Raw genomic sequence first — 15081 nt, 5'->3', positions numbered from 1 at the left:
AGTTTATCGTTGCACATATCTTTTTGATATGCCATATTAAGTGTTAATCATTACAAATTATTTGCAAACCTGGAAGACAAACTAACAATAACAACATACATTATGGCATTACTAATATAACTAAGCATTATTAACGATAAGTCCATTGTTTGTTAAGAGTAAAATATTTACTCAAGTTGAATTAACTTTCAATGTACCATTTATTAAGGATTATTATTATAAGAGGTTTCCAAACAGAGCTACCTTTTAGTTCACAGTTCACATCCAAAATTAAAAACTTGGGTGAAGTCAGAGAAAAGAAACAGAACAGAGCAGAGCAACACATGCTCTTCTTTTACTGCTCTTATGTGAAATCAAATATTAACTTTTCTGTAGATCCTAAGTGTAAAATGTACAAGCAGATCACCCCTTTATTAAATAATTGCACTCAATTTGATCTTATCATTAAGACATATATTGCCTCACAGCACCTTTCTCAAACACAAAGACAAATATGGGGTCAATTAACTTATTGGTAACACATAACATTTTAAATTCAAAGCTCAAAATCATTTAAAACTCAAAGAAAATTCAAATATAAAATACATAACTTACATTATCACTCTGTGACCGTAGAGTAGTGATTTACCTCTGGAGTGAACAGGATGAATCAGACAAACATGCTGGTTGGGTTACCTCATGATGACGAGCTTTACATCAAATACAACAGTGTTTGTGTTCCATCTGCTAGATGTATTTGTTTTATGTAAATATAGGTTTTTTATCAGTGCAATAAAATCTTTTCTTTTATGTTTATATATTTGGATGTGATGTCACAGTCTAAACTCCACTGCTCCAGTAAAGCAGGTCTGTCAACAGAAATGTCATACCATGTACAATTAAGTTTTGGTTCGGAAAACCATTGAAGAGTGTGAAGTTTCCAGGTGTACTGATGTGTCAGCCGTTTGTGGATTGATAAAGGTTAAACAAAATTTACATTTAATCATTGGTTAATGTGTCCTTACATTTGGAGGATTTTATTGATTTGACCTTGAGTAAATAGCCAGGGAGCTAAAATGAATGTAAAATGACAACAATAAACTACAGCCATGTGGTATGTTATGCCAGATACGTTTATAGCAAATCAACAAACTAAAAACACTGACAATACACAAAGCACTTATTTTAGTTATTTAATTATTACTACAATCTAGGCTAGTGGGTGGCTCTTGTTTATGCCTTTATAATCATCAATTCAAAAGTCCCCACGCAATATGCTGCAATCTACCTCAAATTTGTGAAATCATATATATTTATTATGTGTACAGTTCATGACATGTTTGAGAACATCAGTAGTGATATGACAGAAGATGTACAGTAAGTTCTCACATAAAAAAGGCTGATCATGAGGACTACCTTGAATATGTAACAACATTTTGTGTTTCATCAAGCTGTATAACGAAGTAGGGAGACTGTGAACTTGTTTTCATTTTTACATGTCAGGGTAAGATTGTAGCACAAGCATAGGACTTTCACTCAGGAGACACCTGTTCATGTCCTGTGTGAACCAAAGACTTTCGTTGTCAAAACATATCCTTTGGCTTTTCTTAGGTTTTTATTTGTTTCCATTTCATAGTAATTTCAAGCCAAACCATGATGTTTCTTTACTAAACCTAACCAAGTAGTTTTTGGAACATTTGTTTTTGCTTTTGCTTCTATTTTGGGAAAATATGCTTCCTTCAAAATGTGATTGAGAGTCAGTTTAGTTGTATGGAAATGTATTTTTTTCAGAGACTGGTGGTTGTACATGGAAACATCATGTCCTAAAACATAAATAATTATGACAAATGTCTGCATGCATATCCCCAACGCACACACAAAAAAAGATAAATGTCTTGGTGTCTTCGGTTTCGCCTCAGGTGTTGTTTACTGTTGGATTACTCTCATTAGCTTGGCTTTCCTTCTTTCTCAAAGACATCACAAACCACAGGAAGATGAAGAAACCTGAGTCAAAGGCGTAACAGGACAAGTGTTAGAGAGAGTACAGGAGGGATCATGCAAATCATGCAAATGTCACTGATAAAGAGTCTAACTGTGTCGTGTAACTGTTCTGTTATTATGCAAATAGTCAAACCAATATAAACTACACATAAAATAGCATCATGTGTTATGCATCGTTTATTATTGACAATGTTCCTGACATTTCAGTAATCTTATCAGTTTGCATTTTATATACAAATCCTCAGCGTGTGTCATTGTTAATTCAGCCATCCATTCGACTGTACAAACATTTGTGTTACACATTGACAGTGGAACAAGTTGGCCTGTATGGTGTGGATGGACTAAATGTTACATTGTTCATGTCTTCTACTTTTCCTCCTTTGTACGTCACGACGCACCACTCTCTCAGTTAAGTACCCCTCTTGGTTATTTTAAAAGACTGGTTGGCGTTTTTATTAGGAATTTTAGACCCTGGACATTCCTTTTTTAACCCTACGAATTTTAGTCTCCCTAATTATCCCTGTTCCTCTGTCCCCCGTATATGTGTGTGTTGGAGTGACTGAGGGCCTCTTCTGATGCCTGGACGGTTGGAGGTCGGACCGAAAGACTGTGGGACATGAGAGACTTGGGGCTGGGTTAACCATTTTAATTTATATTTTGTATTAAATCTTTTAAACCTTCAACCCAATTGTGTTTTTAACTCTGTTCAACCCTGATTTTAAAAGAACCTGTGTTTTTATTAGAGTTCTAGGCTCTTTTTAACCTAGGTGGCGTTGTCTGCAACACTTTTAAACATTTTAGTTTAAAAGTGATTAGTTTCTATCTATTTTAATATTTGACATTTTTAACCACGCATCACAGACATTAAGACACTCATGGACAAAAATGTCCCCACTGAACCCCATTCCAAATGTTTGATCCGGTAATTAGAGTAAAAAATCATATATTATATTGTATGAGATTTTCAGTCTAGAGGTTCAATGTTATAGTTTTACCATTTTCCACCAAATTTTCTCATGATTGCCCTATGGACCAAATACATGCTTGGTTCTTGACTTCCTGCGCAGAAAATTAAAAAAATGCATTGAAATCAACATTATTGCTTATCATTGGCATATGCCAGACTGTGAAAAAGAAAATCTAGCATGTATCGAAAGTAATTAAATGCATAACAGTGCCATTATGTAAACACACTGGCATTTAAAGGGCTAAACTCCAAATAAATGCATTTTGTCGTAAGATTGTAAGATTTTCTCAGTGAAAGTGGAAAATAATATTAATTTAATGTTGCAGCAGTGTTAGAAGGGGGACATGTTTGTCCCCACTTTGTTTTTATTTAAAGAGACAGTGTGTATGAATTACTCCCATCTAGTAGTGAAATTGTATTTTGCATTCAAACAAATAGTAAACTCTCTCTCTAGCACATCGCTTTTTGCAACTACGGTAGCCGTTATGTACCAAGAAGCTATGACAACATGTCATCCAATACCACTTCACCAGTATTCTTTCAGGTGATGATGTTGATATTTCAAACAAACATGTGTGAGCATGTATAAGTAATTACTCCTACAGCAACATAGTGATTTATGGTGCAAGGTTTATATTGGTTTATTTTTGGTAGCCTTCCATTAGCCTACTATGTTGTAGCCTATAGCATGAGCTAACAAGGAGACACACAACAAACACAAACAAATGTGACTAAAGTGCCTGGGATCCACGGAATAAATGTATCACGAGCATCTGAAAAAGTCTGTTAAAGGCGTTCTCTGGGCACGCCAGAGATCCTTGCGCTACAGGCGGGTGAAAAAGTCGGTAAAAGCTCCGAGCTGGTCCTGCGCGCGCACCCTACATGTCTGGAAGCTCCTCTCGCTGATGTGATCTCCTTATATTCACGCTGGCTCTGAACGAAACATAAATTACTTAAAATGTTACACACTATCCCTTTAAACATTTTATACATTTTAAATATGCCACTGCACAAAAAAAGAAAAAAACATCAAAATCAATGCTGTTGATAATAATTAACAATTTATCCCAGAATGTGTCCAAAATCTACGAAGGTTTATTTACGACAAACAAAGGAGCCGAGAGAAGGGGCCAATCTTCAGAGAAAAAAGTAGCATATTTACAATAAAAAGTAGCATATTTACGTTTAAATACAAGTGTATGTGATGAGACTTGTTTATTTTGATGTAGGCCTACTAGAAAATGATTTCGAATGTCACACGCATATAGCTGATATAAACAAGTCTCATGCTATACAATGCAATGTATCAAATTCAATGTTGCTTGTTTCCGCGAACACCGGATGTTTGAAGTTGCTATGACAAGAAAAACTAGTGGTGTGAGTGAAAACTACCGCTAGCATATAAGCCCAACTGCCCAATCAATAAACACCCATAAGATGAAAATTTGTCCAATATAAATAACATAACCATCAACAGCCTTCCCCCTAAGGACCTTAACAAGGCAATGTCACAAGTTGATTACAATAAGTCGAAAGAAAATGTGTAGATCCTCAGAAAGTTAAGCTAGCATAAATACCGGTTGTTAATATGGTCATTTACTGTACAAAACACTAACTTTACTAATTTGACAAAGCACGACCAATTAAAACAGAGCAAAATAGAATACAATACACACAGGCATCATACAACTTTATAAACTCATAAATTTGCGACTTCTTTCTTGTAAATTTGCCCTCTAATATTGCCCCCCCTCTCTTGGCTCCACCCCCTACCCTAATATGCCGTCATAAACAACAGACCAAAGCAAATAATTCAAAGGGTTAAAATTCTAAAAACAACTATTTTGTAGTAACGATTAGGACTGAAAATTGGTGAAAATGCTTATCTCAGTGAGAGTGGAAATATATTACAGCAACATCAGGTTGCAGGTAAGGTAAGGTGCAGACCTTGGAGTGGGTTCAGGATGCAGAAGAGGTAGAAGCCAGGAGTGGTCAGGTGGCCAAACGAGAGGAAGACCAGGCCCCAGGTAATGCCAAGCAGAGTGCTGACTCCCAGCAAGGTACAGGCGTTACGGACACTCTGTCCAGACTGACTCCCAAAAATACAGTGTAAAATGACACATTAGCAGCTCAGTGTCAATCTGAAACAGGCATTAAAGTGTAAGACCGGAGAAAATGGACCCCATAGTCTTTTTCGCCATGAAAAAACATCAAATAAGCCATCCAGACATTTTTTTCAGTGACCACCCATGTATCGAGAAAGCCTCGAAAGACGCTAACAGCCCCATAGCGCTAACACTGATTAGATTGGGGCGATGAGCCTAACGCATCCAAAACGGCATATTTTAACTACTAATATTGCTCAAAATAGCACCAAACCTCTTCAGTAGCATGATAAGGGTCCTTACACATAAAACCAACAATGTAGTTAGCGAACCCGGAGTTTATTAAAAGGACTGTTTTGGGGCGGTCGGTGGCGCAGTGGATAAGGCAGCCGCCCCATGTACGGAGGCTCAGCCTCGGCGCGGAGATCAGTGGTTCGACTCCCGGCCCTGCAATCTCTTTCGCGCATGTCTTCCCCCTCTATCTCCCCTTTCCACACTGTCTCTCTCTGCATTAAAAAACAATAAAAAAAAGGCTTGCATGGCACTCCAGCCATAAAAAAAAAAATCGTAAAAAAAAAAAAAAGGACTGTTTTGAGACTTACTCACTGCCCAACTTCCAGGTACTCTCGTAGTTTAGTCTGTACATGTCGATTATCGAATGCAATGCAACAGGAGATGATTTGTTCCAGAAAAACAGGTAAACGTTGTGGTTTCATTTCCTTTCATTTCCGTGTCAACACTCGATAGACATCATCACAAACAGCCAAGTAATGCATTTTCCATGGAATTATAAATGCCAAGACTTTCCTCATTGAACTGAACTCCAGTGCATTCGGTAACCGACTTGTATGGACTACCTGTCAACATGGACCTACTGGTAAGGCACAGACTTGTAAACTAGTCTTTTTTTAATAAACTCTGGGTTCGCTAACTACGTTGTTGGTGCTTAGTTTTATGTGTAAGGACCCTTATCATGCTACTGAAGAGGTTTGGTGCTATTTTTAGCAATATTAGTGGTTAGAATATGCTGTTGTGGATGCGTTAAGCTCATCGCCCCAATCTAATCAGTGTTAGCGCTATGGTCCCGGTCCGGTTGTTTTGGTCCGCACCCGAGTGCGATTGATGTGTTCACACCTTCCCAAACGAACTGCACCAAGGGGGGAAACGCTCCAGGATTCGATTCAACCGAACTAAACAAGGCAGGTGTGAAAATGCCCTTAATGTCTTTCGCGGCTTTCTCGATACATGGGTGATCACTGAAAAAAATGTCTGGATGGCTTATTTGATGATTTTTCATGGCGAAAAAGACTATGGGGTCCATTTTTGCCGGTCTTACACTTTAAGAGAACATGACATATATACTTTGTCTGGTAGAGTGACACACATCTTGAAAAATCCTTCTGGCTTGAAACAGAAAAAACTGCTCAGGACCATTTTAACTGGTGTCTCTGAGAGACATTTGTATAGGCTGTATGTGTAAGATAAAAACTCGGATTAGAATGAGATTTAAACAAGTTACTCGACACGAATTAGCTTAGAAAAGCATGGTAAATGACTGAACAACCTAATGTTTGTGTATTCTTTAAAAGGGAAATACATCCTCGAAATATGGGGTCAGTTCAGTCTCATTAATAATGAATGCACAGAGAAGTATTCACAAATGTATGTTGTCATTTCGTTTTAAATAAATGTAATATAAATCCATAAATATATAAATTAAAAAAATATTTGCAATTTTCATCAAAAATGTATTTGTATGTTGTTACATTTATATACAAACTGTTAAACTTGAATTTACAAGACGCTTTTCATTTGTGAACTTGTTTGCATTTGTTCGTGAACTGGTCTGTATTTGTTTGTGGATTTTTGGGACTCTCCTGACGTGGCTGGATTCACAAATGCATTCTTTTCAACAAGGAACTCTCTGTAGCCAATCAGATGCCTCCCTCGTTTTCAGCCAATCACATGACTGCATTCCCACGAGGGGGACCTCACCATGGCCAGAGCACAGCTTTTTCTCTGCGCATTTTGCGTTGCTTTTCGGTAAAAGAAATAAGAACAAAAAGTATTTAAAAAAGTGATTTTATTCTCTCTCTAGCCAATGTTAGCTTGTTTGTAGCTAGCTCAATCCATTAGCTAGCTAACGTTAGCTAGCTCTTATAGTCAGCACTTTGAAACCAATGTAGTAAGCAATTTACCTATTAGTTATTATGGTTGGCTTGTAACTTATTTTTGTATCCATTGACAACAGGTAAGCTTTAGCAAGCAAATTACAGATAAGGTTGTTTTCTGATGTTAGGAGGATCATATTATGTTAGCTAAATTAGCTTATGATCCGTTGTCTAAAAGCATTATGGCTAACTAGCTGTGCTCTGGCCATGGTGAGGTACCCCGCGTGGGAATGCAGTCATGTGATTGGCTGAAAACGAGGGAGGCATCTGATTGGCTACAGAGAGTTCCTTGTTGAAAAAAACGCATTTGTTAATCCAGCCACGTCAGGAGAGTCTCAAAAATCCACAAATAAATACAGACCAGTTCACGAAAATGCAAACAAGTTCACAAATGAAAAGCGTCTTTTAAATTCAAGTTTAACAGTTTGTATATAAATGTAACAACATACAAATACATTTTTGATGAAAATTGCAAATATTTTTTTAATTCATATATTTATGGATTTATATGACATTTTTTTAAAACGAAATGTATTTGTGCGAAGAGAGTCATTTATATATAAATCACAAAATACATTTGTGAATCCTTCTCTGTGCATTCATTATTAATGAGACTGAACTGACCCCATATATCGAAATATCCAACAAACATAACGAAAGTGATATTTTCCATATTGTCGGTCTGTGGTACTCATTGGTTTATACTGAAGATGATAAAAAGGTCCCAAAAGTATAATTTATATCATATTGAAATTACTTTGAAGATAACTTGTGTGAAGAAAAACAGACTGCAAACAGTATAGACTCAAACCTCTTTCTGCTGGCGGAGACCCACAATGCGTTTGACTATCACGCCGAACATGGTCATGTTAAAGAGGTACACCAAGCCAAATGCTCCCAATGTAGTCACCATCTTCACTGTGCTATTACCTATATAGCATCTACAAATAGAGAGAGAGAGAGAGGGAGAGAGAGAGAGAGAGTATAGATTCAGAAAAGTTCAAGTTCAAAGTGAGAAGGTGAGAAGTAGGGTAACATTCTCTTCTATGCAACCGGACTTCTTTTTGCAACCAGAGGAGTCTCGCCCCCTGATGGCTGCAGAGAGAATGCATGTTTAAGGCACTTCAGCTTTGGCTTCACTTTCAAAACTGGAGGTTGAGGCCTGGTGGGGATTCAATGTCTCAACTTGAGCCAATTGGACGCTTGGTGACTTTGGGTTTTCTGTTCATGACAGAATATATCAGTGCATTGTTTTTAATAACAGTTGCTACTGTGAATGGGGTTTGTGCACCATTTCCCCAATACATTCAAATACACATGCTAAATGCTAAAGCACATGCAAAGCACTGAATAAATGTCAGTTATTTATTAATTTGGACTGTACATGCTTGCAAATGTGTTCCTGCTTCTCCCTTACATTTCAGTGCTGTTGGGATTGGACGAGTCCAGAGAAACATGTCCATACGCGCCTCTGTCGATGATGACCACCAGGAGCACAATGACTGCAGGGACACCTGAAACACAAGGATATATGATTCCTTCTATTGAAGGGCCGTGGTGGCTAGTAACTGATTAACCTTGGGTACCTGTAGGCCTACTTTATCTCTTTCATGCTACTTAACGCTTCTACACCACTCCATTTCAGAGGCAAGTAGCACTTTTTACTCCACTGCATGTATTTGGTAACTGTAGTTAATTTTCAGTTTCCGATTTATGATACAAAATGTAATATGTATTCTAAATATTAGGTATTATCATAAGCTAATTCATTAGATAAGAATTACTAGCTGTAAGTGATAAAAATATGAATGGATCAAAACCCTTAATACAATATAAATGATTCTGAAATGGACCATTCTACATAATGAGTACTTTTACTTTTGAAGCAGTAGTACAAATTACTTTACACATTCATACTTTTGTACTTTCAATCAAGCAAAACATTTGAATGAAGATAATCTACTTATAACATATTACTTCTACACTGTGGTATTGCTACCTTAAAGGCGCAAGATACAAGACTGGAAGCATTGGATTGCCTCTTAAAGGAGAAATACGGTCATTTTTGAACCCATTTCCGTTGTCCCCAGGGTCATCCCGACTTATTAGAAGCAAAAAACCCGACAAAAATTGACGTTGCCTAGCCCGAGATCTGTACCTGCCTGGCAGCCTTCCAGACTCGCTCCAATGCTAACCCATTGGGGCAACTTTTATCTGCTTTCCTGGGCCTCTGAAAACAATTCCAAGACCTATGCAACACAGGTTGGGTCCGTACGAGACACCACAGCGCTCGTTTAGCTCAAATAGTGTGGCAAGGGTTAGGGTTAGGGTCAGCCTTCCAGACTCGCTCCAATGCTAACCCATTGGGGCAGCTTTTATCTGCTTTCCTGGGCCTCAGAAAACAATTCCAAGACCTATGCAACACAGGTTGGGTCCGTACGAGACACAACGGCGCTCGTTTAGCTCAAATAGTGTGGCAAAACGACATAAATATGTGTGTTTTTGCATGGAGTTACTCACCTCAAATCACCCCGTAGACATTAGCAGTAGATAGCCGAGCGCCTGTCGTCCCTCCCAGTCACCGCAGAAACGAAAACGTTTTCCTCGTAGTTTGGATTTTGTATCCATAAAGAAACGATCGAGCAGTGCAGTCGTCATGTCCGTAATAAATCCATGAAGCTGTTATGTCCATATGTATGACTATGTTACAACATAGCAACGATAGCTTCAGCTAGTAACGTGCCGGGCGCTCGTTCATCCCAGTCACCGCAGAAACGAAAACGTTTTCCTCGTAGATTTTGTATCCATAAAGAAACGATCGAGCAGTGCAGTCGTCATGTCCGTAATAAATCAATGAAGCCGTTATGTCCATATGTATGACTATGTTACAACATAGCAACGACTGCTTACAGCTAAACAGTAGCCGGGAGCCAAAAGTCTCGCGCAAGTTCCCGTCTCCCGACGTCCTCACTCTGGAGCTGTTTTCAAGCCAATACAGTGACAAACTTCTTTCCATCGAGCAGTGCCGTCATGTCCATATGACAGTGTAACTAGTGCTAGCCTACATAGTAAGATTGCTTAGCCTGTGTGACAGTTGAACCTGCTACAGCAACAACAAATCCAGCGCAGTCTCAGTAGGCTAGTTGTGTTGACAGCACGAGTGGGAGTCGCGTGTCGCGTGTCGCGTGTCGCGTGTGCAGACTGCAGTCTCTCATCAACAGAGTGAGATCAAAGTGACCCTCGCGCGACTGTCCAAGATTTGTCACTGTACTGGCTTGAAAACAGCTCCAGAGTGAGGACGGCAGACGGGAACTTGCGCAAGACTTGCATTGTTTTGGCTCCCGGCTACTGTTTAGCTGTAAGCAGTCGTTGCTATGTTGTAACATAGTCATACATATGGATATAACAGCTTCAGGGATTTATTACGGACATGACGACTGCACTGCTCAATCGTTTCTTTATGGATACAAAATCTACGAGGAAAACGTTTTCGTTTCTGCGGTGACTGGGATGGACGAGCGCCCAGCACATTACTAGCTGAAGCTATCGTTGCTATGTTGTAACATAGTCATACATATGGACATAACAGCTTCATGGATATATTAAGGACATGACGACTGCACTGCTCGGTCGTTTCTTTTTGGATACAAAATCTACGAGGAAAACGTTTTCGTTTCTGCGGTGACTGGGATGGACGAGCGCCCGGCACGTTACTAGCTGAAGCTATCGTTGCTATGTTGTAACATAGTCATACATATGGACATAACAGCTTCATGGATTTATTACGGACATGACGACTGCACTGCTCGATCGTTTCTTTATGGATACAAAATCCAAACTACGAGTAAAACGTTTTCGTTTCTGCGGTGACTGGGAGGGACGACAGGCGCTCGGCTATCTACTGCTAATGTCTACGGGGTGATTTGAGGTGAGTAACTCCATGCAAAAACACACATATTTATGTCGTTTTGCCACACTATTTGAGCTAAACGAGCGCCGTTGTGTCTCGTACGGACCCAACCTGTGTTGCATAGGTCTTGGAATTGTTTTCTGAGGCCCAGGAAAGCAGATAAAAGTTGCCCCAATGGGTTAGCATTGGAGCGAGTCTGGAAGGCTGCCAGGCAGGTACAGATCTCGGGCTAGGCAACGTCAATTTTTGTCTGTTTTTTTGCTTCGAATAAGTCGGGATGACCCTGGGGACAATGAAAATGGGGTCAAAAATGACCGGATTTCTCCTTTAAGAGCTCTCAAGATGGCGACACTTGAGCCAGTTTCATAGCTAATGTTGCAAACAGCACAAACTATGCCAAACAGTTTAACACAGTGATTAACTGTCTTACATATATAACAAGTTGTTTAATGCTAAATGAATGCTCTTAATGTCATATATTGTTCCTTTAAGTCAAACTTAACTACGTCTTCAACTATTGCTTTCCCTGACTCCACTCACCCCATCCCACCAAGCTGAGTTTGAACAGGTATCTCCTGACATAAATGTTGAAGACTTGAACTAAGAGGAGGTAGAGGTGGAACCCCTCCAGGGACATCCAGCTGAAAGTGGCCAGCAGGGAGTAATGAATAATAAGAGCCACATAAAAGCAAAGCCCAGTAGAGGACAGTGCTGCCACCGTCCGGCTAAGGAGGAAGTGCAGGTTTAGGAAGATCAGGGCAATGGCAAGATTGATGTGGACCTTCATAGAGACATCTTCTCTGGCTTTTCTATCAAACAGAGGAGAAATTATCAGTCATAAGTGTTGAATTATGTGCAGAAAGGAAGGACGGTGAGAGAAAGGAAAGAAGGATGGGATTTACTATGAGGAGAGACAAAATGTGATGAGAAAAAAGGGTGAAGAAGGACAGTCATCCATTTCTGGGACCTCACCTTTTTATAAAGAACATCAGCACAGTGATGGCCAGGACAAAAAGAGAAAGAGTGCAGCCAATCAGAGTGATATATGTCAGAATCTCCACGTCTCTTTGTGAGAGGGGTGGGGATGACACCTGAGGAAAACAAAAAAACTATGATTAACAGTGATACTTTCTCCTTTTACTTTTTCTCCTTTTTATAGAGCAGATTCCGTTTGCATGCTAAACATTCAAGTATGATATGCTCATGAATTAGGTTATTAACAACTCAAATGCATACAATGTAAAAATTTGCTAAATTCTCACCAGTTTTAGTACTGGTACATTATCAGTATATTTATGTATTGGTAATAATAATCTAATAACAAATCAGCTTAATATCTACTTCTGTGTGGGATGCTACTAATAGTAAAGTACTTTGCTAATAGTACTTTTACTTGTATTACATTGTGGTGTTGCCGTTGTTATTTAAAGTCACAATATCTAGAATAGGCTTTTCTTTTCTTTTTTTTTACTTTTGTGTCATTTATTGGTAGCATTAAGAATGAAAATATAGCAGGTAGGTATATATTGGATTGCTATCCAATATATATATATACACTCTCTATATGTATTATTTGTTTATTTGTCACTTATTTTTAAAAGTTTGTATGAATGTGTGGCCCACTTGTCACTTTTGTGCATTGTGTATTTTCTGTGTATGACTCAGGCAGCAACATCCTGGTCTTTACACACATAGTTTAAATTTGTCTTCAATACAGCATGATGTTCATTTTGTAAGTGATGGGAACTTCAGATTCAAATAGAAAGTAAGAGAAGAGAGGGTATGCTTTAGGGCGTGGCTACCTTGTGATTGCTGACAATAGTTGTGACTGTTTTCATCTTAGCACATTACCTCATTCAGGGCATGTTTTTCAGTTCTTTGTTTCCTAAAAATGTCTTATTCACTGCTGGTAGTTAAAAAACAACACATTTTTACTCCCAACTGACCAAACGTCCGACTAGGTCAGACAAAAAATAATAAATAAAAAAAAGGCAACGGCCAAAAACACTGAACTCAGCACTTTAAAACCGTAGTCCACAATGGATGATGTCACGGTGACTTCGTCAACTTCTTCTATACAGTGTATAACTACTGAATATGCGGCCTCAATAAGGGTCTGATCACTTTGTTGGGATTGCCTCTATGGGCCCTAGTTTCATGGCGCAGCGCAGGGTGGCGGAGCCGGTGCAATGCAAGTTTAGACCAGCGCAGCCTTGCGCATGGTCAGTTTGGCAGTTTGGTGGATCGCCTGCTCCGAGATGGATGTGGTGGCGCAGCAGGGGGAGGCGTCACAGATTCAGCTTGGCGCAGCGGAAGTTTCTCCTCCTCGTCTCCCACTCACGCCTTCTCTCCTCCCTCTTTCCCACTTGCTGGGGTGGGAGTGACAGGAGGAGTGCCTGCGCTGGACTGCGCCGTGCACCAAACTTGCAAAGTCCAGGCGGACACACCCCACCGGCGTGGCGCAAGCGCGCTGAGCCCCGACTGTGCCTGGTGTACGAAACTAGGGCCCATTGACTCTACTTCACACAATGAAGAAGGCCAATCCTACCATGAGCACGCCGAAGTACGTGAGGTGATCACAGGAGCAGGTGAGGTCACGCCAACCAGGTTCCCACAGGGTTACACAGCCATCGCTGCTAAATTCTGGTCAAAAAACAACAACCCACACAGCTCACATCCACTTTAGAATTTTGGAGCTCACTTCACTGGTCACAATGAATATGACTTATAAGCTTCATAATAAAAACATTTATTCATACTCACTTTTTGTTGAAAAGTTCAAGAACACACAGCTTAGGTCTTCGGTCTCCTGTGACACAACATATTTTAGTAGGATTATTTGTATGTATGTGCATGGGGTTTAGGGAACTTTTATTGGGTAAATTGTACAAATCTATAAGGTTACAGAATGTGTGGAATGAAGTTGTAATTACATTTCCAGTCAGTTTCACTGTGATGTTGACAGGGTCCTGTAGTCCAGAAATGTTCTTGCCCCGCACACTCACTCCAACCAGTCTGCTCTCATACAACAGCCCTGAGGCTCCCGTTATGTTCTATGAAGTCAACACACAGTCAATCAATTCCTGAAACATCATTGTGGGAAATCGGATAACTCTCCTTAAGTACCTTTACTGTGTTTTGAATGAAAAAGTTCCCCTGCCATCCTCTTACACGAGTTTATATGAGCAGCCTGTCAGTGTTGGTGTAAAACTCTCCTTCATTAAATGTATTAAAATCAAATTGTGCTTTGGAAGCTACTGCAGAGAACAAAGGTGACCAGCAAAAGAGAAAGGACATATATGTCATGTACGTTTGCATGAGTTTGTCCAAAGCCGTGCAATGTATAGAGTTTTTAGCTCTAACTAGTATTATTTAAAAAAAGATTTCTAGTGAATTTATTTACTCATATACAAAATAGAAAATTAAAATTAAACAATTTTTACTAACTTTAATGTTACTTAATAAGAGCATGAAAACAATGATGGACATGCCTGAAATTGTCTTTTGGACACTTTAACAGTTCTATATATGTGTATATATATATATATATAGCTCTTCAGCGTGTCTTGCAACATAACAAAGTGAAGTTTCTGACCCCGTTGGCTTCAGGCCAGGTAAACATGCAGAACACAATGGTGTTGTCTGATCCAGCATCCAACCCTCCAGGCAGTCGAACCCTCACTCTGCTGTCGCTGGTGGCATTTTCTAACATTGCCTATCAGAGACACAGACAGGGACACCATCCATGTGAATATCTGGAACAGAACAATGCTATCTTCACAGATACATTTGAATCCTATTACACTAGAGGGGAGGGAATTTGAATTTTCCAACAATGCTGTCAAAATACAGCATGTTCACTAACATTCTGGCATAATGTTTTCCTGCTGGGTGGGTGCAGAGAAGGGCATTTGAGGGATGCTGTTAAAGCAAACTATATCTTTTGAA

At 39.4% G+C, this 15081-nt stretch overlaps 1 protein-coding gene across 5 annotated transcripts in view; it reads right to left on the bottom strand.

The window, feature by feature from the left end:
• Positions 1-108: 108 nt before the first annotated feature.
• Positions 109-15081, bottom strand: part of LOC311011920 (adhesion G-protein coupled receptor G1) — a 129347-nt gene continuing 114374 nt past the window's right edge. For 4 of the 5 annotated variants that reach the window (XM_084007118.1, XM_084007116.1, XM_084007114.1 and 1 more), the window contains 10 exons: positions 14729-14848; positions 14067-14186; positions 13897-13942; positions 13682-13776; positions 12106-12224; positions 11674-11942; positions 8641-8737; positions 8035-8164; positions 4895-5036; positions 109-1983 (listed from right to left, as the gene is read on the bottom strand). In XM_084007118.1, the coding sequence (XP_083863244.1) occupies positions 1895-1983; positions 4895-5036; positions 8035-8164; positions 8641-8737; positions 11674-11942; positions 12106-12224; positions 13682-13776; positions 13897-13942; positions 14067-14186; positions 14729-14848 (1227 nt within the window). In that variant the 3' untranslated portion in view covers positions 109-1894. Of the gene's footprint in view, positions 3881-4894; positions 5037-8034; positions 8165-8640; positions 8738-11673; positions 11943-12105; positions 12225-13681; positions 13777-13896; positions 13943-14066; positions 14187-14728; positions 14849-15081 lie in introns of all 5 variants that reach the window. The other variant, XM_084007115.1, reaches the window with a different exon arrangement.

The sequence above is a fragment of the Eutrigla gurnardus genome (assembly GCF_963514095.1).
Source record: "Eutrigla gurnardus genome assembly, chromosome: 1".
NCBI classification, from domain to species: domain Eukaryota; kingdom Metazoa; phylum Chordata; class Actinopteri; order Perciformes; family Triglidae; genus Eutrigla; species Eutrigla gurnardus.
Note: the sequence above shows the minus strand (reverse complement) of the source record. Positions and strands in the feature narration are given on the sequence as shown.